The 9,980-nt window shown below is 56.8% G+C and overlaps 1 protein-coding gene across 1 annotated transcript; it reads right to left on the bottom strand.

Annotated features, from left to right (window-relative positions):
• Positions 1–8,458: 8,458 nt before the first annotated feature.
• LOC132808984 (G-protein coupled receptor 84-like) lies at positions 8,459–9,745 on the bottom strand. The gene has a single exon (XM_060822376.1). The coding sequence runs from the start codon at positions 9,670–9,672 to the stop codon at positions 8,545–8,547; it is 1,128 nt and encodes a 375-aa protein (XP_060678359.1). The 5' UTR covers positions 9,673–9,745; the 3' UTR covers positions 8,459–8,544.
• Positions 9,746–9,980: the final 235 nt, after the last annotated feature.

Raw genomic sequence — 9,980 nt, forward strand, 5'->3', positions numbered from 1 at the left:
GTTTTTAGCAGCTAATGGCTGGGGCCGGGTCAGGGACAATACAGTTGCAGTGGGGTCGTTACTAAAATGCTGGGGGACAGCTATATGGCAGGGCCATCACATCATGAGAGAGTTCTGCATTATCTCACTCTGCCAGGCCCCCTCCCTATCTCTGTGTGTGTCACCCCCTACACCCCCTCCCTATCTCTGTGTGTGTCACCCCCTCCAGCCCCCTACACCCCCTCCCTATCTCTGTGTGTGTCACCCCCTCCAGCCCCCTACACCCCCTCCCTATCTCTGTGTGTGTGTGTCACCCCCTCCAGCCCCCTACACACCCCTCCCTATCTCTGTGTGTGTCACCCCCTCCAGCCCCCTACACCCCCTCCCTATCTCTGTGTGTGTCACCCCCTCCAGCCCCCTACACCCCCTCCCTATCTCTGTGTGTGTCACCCCCTCCAGCCCCCTACACCCACACACTCGCGCTCTCACACACACACACAGAGTGTGAGTGTGTGTGTGTGAGTGTGTGTGTGTGTGAGAGAGAGAGAGATGGAGATGTTTGGGGACATAGAGACATTGGGGGAGATGGAGATGTTGGGGTGAGATTGAGATATTGGGGATGTGGGGAGAGAGGGAGGTGTTGGGGGAGGGAGGGAGGTGTTGGGGGAGAGATGGAGATTTCGGGGACGTGTAGAGAGTTTGAGATGTTGCGGGATGGTGGGGGGAGGATGTGGATGTTGTGGGTGGGGGGATTTGTCCCCAATATCTCCATCTTCCCCCAATATCTCTCCCTCCGTACCTGAACACAGCTATTCCCAAGATGTCACTGAAAGCCAGCCGCAGCAGCTGCTGCTGAGGAAGGTCACCTCTCTCTGAGCTCTCCGTTATTTCTTTGGTGTCTGTCAGTGAATGTTCCTGCAGCTCCCTGCCCTGCGGGGAGGTTAGCGTTCATTGCCCTTCTGGGGGGGTGTTAGTCTCTCAGGCAGTCAATGCCAGGACTCTGAGTCCTTAGAGAAACCTGTAAAACCAGTCAGGGATGGTCCACAGACCGAATCTGCTAATCCAGGGACATTCAGAGGTCACAGAGAGAGAGACAGAGACAGAGAGAGAGACAGAGACAGACAGAGAGAGTGAGTGAGAGAGAGAGAGAGAGAGAGACAGAGTGAGAGAGTGAGACAGAGAGAGAGTGAGAGAGTGTGAGAGAGAGAGAGACAGAGAGAGAGAGAGACAGAGACAGAGAGAGAGACAGAGAGAGAGAGACACTGAGTGTGAGAGAGAGAGACACACACACAGAGAGCGAGAGACACAGAGAGAGACACAGAGACAGAGAGAGAGTGAGAGAGAGACACAGAGAGAGAGAGAGATATAGTGAGGGAAAGAGAGAGAGACAGAGAGAGATAGAGAGAGAGAGAGACACGGTGAGAGAGAGACACACAGACAGCGAGAGACAGAGAGAGAGAGACAGAGACACAGAGAGAGAGAGACACTGAGAGAGAGAGAGAGACAGAGACAGAGAGAGAGTGAGAGAGACAGACAGACAGACAAAGAGAGACACAGAGACAGAGAGACAGAGAAACAGAGAAACAGAGACAGAGAGAGAGAGACAGAAAGAGAGAGACAGAGAGAGAAAGAGACAGAGAGAAAAGGGTGCGGGGACAGAGAGAGAGACAGAGAGAGACACACGCACAGAGTGAGAAAGACAGAGAGAGAAGGGTCCAGGGACAGAGACAGAGAGAGAAAAAACTGCGGGGACTGAGAGAGAGAAGGGTGCGGGTATAGAGAGAGAGATAGACAGAGAGAAAGAGGGAAGGGGGTGCTCAGAGAGAGAGAGATAGTGAGAGAAAGGGAGAGAGAGGGAGAGAGATAGAGTAAAATTTGGGGACAGAGAAAGAGGTAGAGAGAAAGAGTCAGAGAGAGAGAAGGGTGTGGGGACTGAGAGAGAGATAGACAGAGAGAGGGAGGGAAGGGGGTGCTCAGAGAGAGAGATAGTGAGAGAGAGAGATAGAGAGAGAATGGGGTGCTCAGAGAGAGAGAGGGGGTTACAGAAAGAGATCGAGAAAGGAGGGAGAAGAGCAGAGAGGCAGCCAATCCCACCCTAACCTGCACATCCCTGGGCACTACGGGACAATTTAGCACGGCCAATCCCACCCTAACCTGTACATCCCTGGGCACTACGGGACAATTTAGCACGGCCAATCCCACCCTAACCTGCACATCCCTGGGCACTACGGGGACAATTTAGCACGGCCAATCCCACCCTAACCTGCACATCCCTGGGCACTACGGGACAATTTAGCACAGCCAATCCCACACTAACCTGCACATCCCTGGGCACTACGGGACAATTTAGCACGGTCAATCCCACCCTAACCTGCACATCCCTGGGCACTACGGGGACAATTTAGCACAGCCAATCCCACCCTAACCTGCACATCCCTGGGCACTACGGGGACAATTTAGCACGGCCAATCCCACCCTAACCTGCACATCCCTGGGCACTACGGGGACAATTTAGCACGGCCAATCCCACCCTAACCTGCACATCCCTGGGCACTACGGGGACAATTTAGCACGGCCAAACCCACCCTAACCTGCACATCCCTGGGCACTACGGGGACAATTTAGCACGGCCAATCCCACCCTAACCTGCACATCCCTGGGCACTACGGGACAATTTAGCACGGCCAATCCCACCCTAACCTGCACATCCCTGGGCACTACGGGACAATTTAGCATGGCCAATCCCACCCTAACCTGCACATCCCTGGGCACTACGGGGACAATTTAGCACGGCCAATCCCACCCTAACCTGCACATCCCTGGGCACTACGGGGACAATTTAGCACGGCCAATCCCACCCTAACCTGTACATCCCTGGGCACTACGGGACAATTTAGCACGGCCAATCCCACCCTAACCTGCACATCCCTGGGCACTAACCTGTACATCCCTGCTCCTCATCCCTTTGTTCTCCTGCCCCCTCCCTCCCCTGTATTTCTCCAACTCGTTGTCTACCTCCTTGTGAAGTTCCCTCACTGTCCCAGCCTCCGCCTCACCTCGGGGTTCGCAAATCGCACCGATCCACGATCCGTTGGGAGAATCCGGATCTCCACGACTCTGTTTCGATTTTCCAACCCTTTGTCCGCGACCTCTGGTCCCAGAACACCCCGGAAGGGGAAGCGACCGCTCCACGGATGTTTTATCCACACCTTTTATCGTCTCACACATTGGTTAGGGGGCCACTTCCGAAATACCGCGTTCCATTCTGGTCTCCCTGTCATTGTACCAGCCCCCACCCACTTCCTCTGGCAGCTCCTCCCACACACGCACCACCCTCTGGGGGGGAAAATGTTGCCCCTCGGGTCCCTTTCCCCCCCTCCCACCTTAAACCTACCCCCCTCTAGTTCTGGACTCCCCCACCCCAGGGGGAAAAGACCTTGTCTATTTACCCCCACCCTCGTGATGTTATAAACCTCTATAAGGTCACCCCCTCAGCCTCCGACGCTCCAGAGAAAAACAGCCCCTGCTAGGGGTGGTACGGTGGCTCAGTGGTTAGCACTGCTGCCTCACAGCGCCAGGGACCCGGGTTCAATCCCAGCCTCGGGCGACTGCCTGTGTGGAGTTTGCACATTCTCCCCGTGTCTGCATGGGTTTCCTCCCACAGTCTAGAAGATGTGCGGGTCAGGTGAATTGGCCGTGCTAAGTTGCCCGTGGTGATAGGTGCATTAGTCTGAGGAAAATGGGTCTGGGTGGGCTACTCTTCGCAGAGTTGGTGTGGACTTGTTGGGCCGAATGGCCTGTTTCCACACTGTAGGGAATCTAATCAATCCAGCCTCTCCCTGTAGCTCAAACCCTCCAACATCCTTGTCCATCTTTTCCGAACCCTCCCACAACGTCCTTCCTGTAGCAGGGAGACCGGGATTGAACACAATATTCCAACAGGGGCCCCCTAACCAATGTCCTGTACAGCCGCAACGTGACCCTCCCAACTCCTGTACTCAATACTCTGACCAATAAAGGGAAGCAAACCCAACGTCTCCTTCACTGTCCTGTCTACTGACCAACCTGTAAACATTTAATAACCTATTTATAATCAGTCCCAATAAAATGTAATGGGCGGCACGGTGGCACAGTGGTTAGCACTGCTGCCTCACAGCGCCTGTAGACCCGGGTTCAATTCCCGACTCAGGCGACTGACTGTGTGGAGTTTGCACGTTCTCCCCGTGTCTGCGTGGGTTTCCTCCGGGTGCTCCGGTTTCCTCCCACAGTCACAAAAGATGTGCGGGTCAGGTGAATTGGCCATGCTAAATTGCCCATAGTGTTAGGTAAGAGGTAAATGTAGGGGTATGGGTGGGTTGCGCTTCGGCGGGTCGGTGTGGACTTGTTGGGCCGAAGGGCCTGTTTCCACACTGTAAGTCTAATCTAAACATAAGCATGACACGTTCAGCAAAGACGGAAATTCTATACTTGTTGCCTCTGGTCATTGTGGTAGGATTAGACCCAACAGGAAGTTTGCAATTTGCTTTTCTCTCCTTGTTGTGTAGTTTGTTTTGTCTCCTATTTTAGTTCCTTGTCTATTTACCCCACCCTCGTGATGTTATAAACCTCTATAAGGTCACCCCCACAGCCTCCCCCACCCCAGGGGAAAAGACCTTGTCTATTTACCCCACCCTCGTGATGTTATAAACCTCTATAAGGTCACCCCCTCAGCCTCCGACGCTCCAGGGAAAACAGCCCCAGCCTGTCCAGCCTCTCCCTGTAGCTCAAACCCTCCAACATCCTTGTCCATCTTTTCCGAACCCTCCCACAACATCCTTCCTGTAGCAGGGAGACCGGGATTGAACGCAATATTCCAACAGGGGCCCCCTAACCAATGTCCTGTACAGCCGCAACATGACCCCCCCAACTCCTGTACTCAATACTCTGCCCAATAAAGGAAAGCATACCAAACCCCTCCTTCACTATCCTATCCACCTGCGACTCCACTTTCAAGGAGCTATGAACCTGCACTCCAAGGTCTCTGTGTTCACCAACACTCCCCCAGGACCTTACCATTAGGTGTTGACGTAGATTGTGAATCGCTGAAGGAGCGCTCCAAGGCCAGAGCCCTGTGGCACTTCCAATAGTTAGACCTTGCCATCTGCTTTCCCAGGGAAAGGCAGCGGTCGTGGGGAGACGCACAAATCTACAAGAGGCGTGGGTAAGGCAGGACGGTCAGGATCTTTATGACCCTCCCTCCCACCCCGGGTCGTGGTTTCAATGGGGCAGGGGAGAGTTTAAGGGAGATGTGCAAGGGACGTCCTCCCCGCCCCCCCCCCCCCCCACCATCGGGTGGTGGGAGCCCGGAATGTTCCACCAGAAGGGGTGATGGGAATGGAGCCGCATTGGCAAGAGGCACGTGGATGGGTACACACACAGGGAGGGGATAGAGGGAGCTGCACCCGGCGAGGGCAAAGGGTTCGTATCTCGGTTTAGCCAGAGCGTGAGGACGGGTCTTTGAGAGTGGAAGGGGCACCGGTTCCTTGCGGTCCACCTCCCTTCTGTTCCGGTAGGTTGTAGCGCGCGCGCGTTCCGGGAGGCGGGATTGCAAGGGGCTTAGCGGCCAGAACGGAAAACGCAGGCCGAGGGGTCGCTTCCCCCCGCCCCGCATTGTAAAATACTCCCCGGCACGGGTCCGACGTCACCGCCGCAGGGATGTGGTGGAGAGGGGAGGGCCGCGAAACGTCCCTGTTGCAAGCCGAGGGGTTGCCGAGGATCAGTGAATGCGGTGGGTGGATAATATACCACCCCCTCGCTTGGGGGGGGGAGGCGTTGGTGATGTGGTCGCAGCTGAACCGGAAGATGGTGGTAGTTCTCAGAGGTGAGTCACCTCCTGACCCAGGACCTCTCTGCAGGGGTCCCTCAGGGTAACGTCCTCAGCCCCAACCACCTTTAGCTGCTTCATCAATGGCCTTCCCCTCCACCCCAGCATCAAAAGTGAGGGACGTTTGCTGAAGGTCCCACAATATTCAGCACCATTCGCCACTCTCTCAGACTCTGAAGCGGTCTGGGTCTAGACGCTGCAGGATCGGGGCAATGTCCAAGCCTGGGCAGACTTGGGGAAAGTAATATTCACGCCCCACAAACGCCAGGCTGTGACCATCTGCAATGAGGGAGAGGATCTAACCATCGCCCCCTTGACGTTCAATGGCTTTGCCGTCACTGAATCCCCCTTCCCCGCCCCCCACTATCAACATCCTGGGGGTTACCGTCTCCAACGAGAGAGAGAGAATCTAACCATCGCCCCCTTGACGTTCAATGGCGTTACCGTCACTGAATCCCCCTTCCCCCCCCACTATCAACATCCTGGGGGTTACCGTCTCCAACGAGAGAGAGAATCTAACCATCACCCCCTTGACGTTCAATGGCGTTACCGTCACTGAATCCCCTTCCCCCCACTATCAACATCCTGGGGGTTACCGTCTCCAACGAGAGAGAGAGAGAGAATCTAACTATCGCCCCCTTGACGTTCAATGGCGTTACTGTCACTGAATCCCCCTCCCCCCCACTATCAACATCCTGGGGGTTCCCATTGAGCAGAAACTGAACTGGGACCCAGCCCCATATCAATCCTGTGGCTCCAGGAGCAGGTCAGAGGCTGGGAATCCTGCAGAGAGTAACTCCCCTCCTCACTCCCTCCCTCCCCCCGAAGCCTGTCCTACCATCGACAAGGAATGAGTCAGGAGGGTGGGGGGACACTCCCCGGATGGGGGGAGGAGGGGTGGGGGGCTGGCTCCCACACACACACTCAAAACACTCCACCCTGTCCAGAGGGAGGGAAACAGAACAGCCCCCTTTCCTCTCAATCGTCACCCCCTCCACCCCCCCACACCTGCCACACTCCCTCCTTTCCCTCGCCGGCAGCTGGGCTCATTAGGAATGCTGGGCTGAGTTTCAACACCCCCTCGACGCTCAGTAGCAGCAGTCTGTCCCCTCTATGAGACGCGGGGCGGAAACTCACCAAAGATCCTCAGGCAGCACCTTCGAAACCCCACACCCACCTCCATCTGGATGGACGGGGGGGGCAGCAGATTCATGGGGGACACCACCCCCCTGTGAGCTCCCCTGCCCCCAACCTCTGAGCACCTCACTCTCACTCTCCGAATCCTGGAATTCCCTCCCTGAGGGACATTGTGGGTCAATTCATGGCAGGTTGGGACGGCAGCAGTTCAAGAAGGCAGGTCACCCCCACCTTCTCAAGGATGGGGGAGGGGGCAACTAGGGACGGGGCGATAAGCGCTGAGCCCGGGTTGGAAGCGCCCAGGTCTGACAAAAAGGCTGCAAGTTTCTACTAATTGTGGAGATTCGGCCGGTCTTTTTGACCCAGGTAAATTTGAAAAGCACAGATCAGATTTCCGCGCGGAGCAATGTTTATTCGGGGAGAATCCAGCGTCAGGTGAAGGAGCATTCACCGTGATACATGATGAATCAAAGCTCCGATGTCTGGCCCCGCACACTCGCACTGAGACGCTGAGCGGGAAACCGGGGTGGAAGATGAAAAGACGCCGTGTGCTGGAAATAATGCATCGACGATATCCACACGTGGAGACTTCGCACACACACACACACACACACTACACGCACACAGGTGTATTGGGGAGGGGGTGCGGAGTGGGGACAAGCGACCCCCCCCTCCTTTGCTGTGTGTGGACGCCTTGATTCTCCGCACTCTGATCAGCTGCACGCAACTGGGAGGGCAAGAAAAAACCAACACAGTCATTGGGTGTGGCCCCACATCTGGAGGGTGGACTCATCCACACCACAGCAAGGGATTCCCCCAGGACGATGGCAGTGGGCATCACAAGATGTGCAGGTTTCGGAGTGGATCGGCCGTGCTAAATTGTCCCGTAGTGCCCAGGGGTGTGCAGGTTAGGGTGGGATTGGCCGTGCTAAATTGTCCCGTAGTGCCCAGGGATGTGCAGGTTAGGGTGGGATTGGCCGTGCTAAATTGTCCCTGTAGTGCCCAGGGATGTGCAGGTTATGGTGGGATTGGCCGTGCTAAATTGTCCCTGTAGTGCCCAGGGATGTGCAGGTTATGGTGGGATTGGCCGTGCTAAATTGTCCCCGTAGTGCCCAGGGATGTGCAGGTTAGTGTGGGATTGGCCGTGCTAAATTGTCCCGTAGTGCCCAGGGATGTGCAGGTTAGGGTGGATTGGCCATGCTAAATTGTCCCCATAGTGCCCAGGGATGTGCAAGTTAGGGTGGGATTGGCCGTGCTAAATTGTCCCCGTAGTGCCCAGGGATGTGTTGGTTAGGGTGGGATTGGCCGTGCTAAACTGTGCCTGGATTTAGGGAAACAAATTATCAACAGGGAATTTTGGAAAACAATTTATCAACAGGAATTTATTGAAAGGGCTTTAGGGGAAATGAGTATAGCGGGGATTTAGGAAAAATAATATACATAAGAAGGGGATTTACAATAAAGCTATATAAGCATGGAGTTTCAGAATGAAATGTATAAAATCAGGAATTTAAGATAAAATATCCAAACAAGGGATTTAGAAACTCCTCCAAAAAAGAGCCCTTTTACTGCGGAGAACAGTGAGACGGTTGTTGACTTGGGGGAAGTGTTGTCTGTGTCGTTTCTGCAGGTCCCGACGAGCTTAGGATCTGCCTGCTGGCGGATTGGTCTACGGCCCGGTGACCCACGATGTTGGGGCTCCACCGTACGCACCGCGCCCACACCTTGTGGAAAAGCCGGCGGTAGGCCTGGGAGAACTGGCGGTTCATGAAGGCGTAGAGGAAGGGGTTGACGCAGCCATTGAGCCAGGTGAGGCTGGCGACGATGGCGTGGACCATCACCGGAGCCCGGGAGCCGCGGTCCAGGACGTTGAGGAGGCAGAAGGGCAGGTAGCAGGCCACGAAGACGCAGAAGGAGGCGACGCACATCCGGGTGACGCGGTGGGAGTCCGAACCCGCCCGGGGCTGGGCAGGAGGCGGCGCTGATGCTCCCTCGGACTGCCATGAGGCGGTGGAACGCTCGATCTCTCCCGGGGCCATCCTTCGCTGCCGGTGCGCGTCCAGCGCGCGGCGGGCGGCGCTCACCCTCTTGGCCAGGAGGCAGTAGAAGACGCCAATGGAGGACAGGCCCACCCCGAAAAGCAGCACCATCAGGATGCTGGTGTACGGCCTCCCCGTCTCGCGGTTGAAGCTGCAGGTGCAGACCGCCGGCTGGAACTCGAAGACGGGCCAGAGCGGGGCGAAGAGGGACAGAGAGAGGAGCCAGGTGCCAGCCAGGAGGACGGGCACCAGGACGCCCCGGGGGCAGCGGGAGTGGGCCCCGCGCCAGCGCCCAGCCCCCCGCACCAGGGCGTACCGTGCTCCGGCGATCAGCCCCAGCGAGAGGATGGAGGTGGCGTTGGAGGTGAACAGCAGGAGGCCGAAGGCGCGGCAGGCGCGGCGGCCCCCCCTCCAGCCCATCCTCAGGTAGCTGGCCGCCGTCACGGGCTGCAGGAAGGCGCAGTAGAGCAGGTCGGACAGCGTCAGGTTCAGGATCAGCAGGTTGAAGGGGGTCCTCAGGCGGGCGTCCGCCGCGAAGGCCAGGAGGGTCAGCAGATTCCCCGCGCCGCCCACCGCGGTGACCGCCAGCCCCAGCGATGCCCCGAAGTAGCGGTACCCAGACAGCGATGGGTCGCAGCTCCAGTTCGACTCCATCCCCACACACCCCGCTACGATGGAGCACGAACTCCAGGGGATGCGGCAGGGAGACCAACGTCTCTCTCTCTCTCTCTCTCGCTCTCCGAACGTCTGCGGAGCTACTCGAGAAATGCAGGTTACCCGCTCGTGTTCCTCTGACCGCAGCTATTTCCTGCCGGGTTACTGAAATCTCCACTTCCTCACCACCGCCCCCACAATCCCCGCCAGAATCCTGCGCGACTCGCTCTGCCCTCCCCTCCCAAAGCGTGGAATCCCCCCTTTCGGCACCATCCCCAGCGAACGCGCCGTACTCCAGGGGGGTAAGT

This window comes from Hemiscyllium ocellatum (genome assembly GCF_020745735.1).
Source record: "Hemiscyllium ocellatum isolate sHemOce1 chromosome Y unlocalized genomic scaffold, sHemOce1.pat.X.cur. SUPER_Y_unloc_1, whole genome shotgun sequence".
Classification (NCBI taxonomy): Eukaryota; Metazoa; Chordata; class Chondrichthyes; order Orectolobiformes; family Hemiscylliidae; genus Hemiscyllium; species Hemiscyllium ocellatum.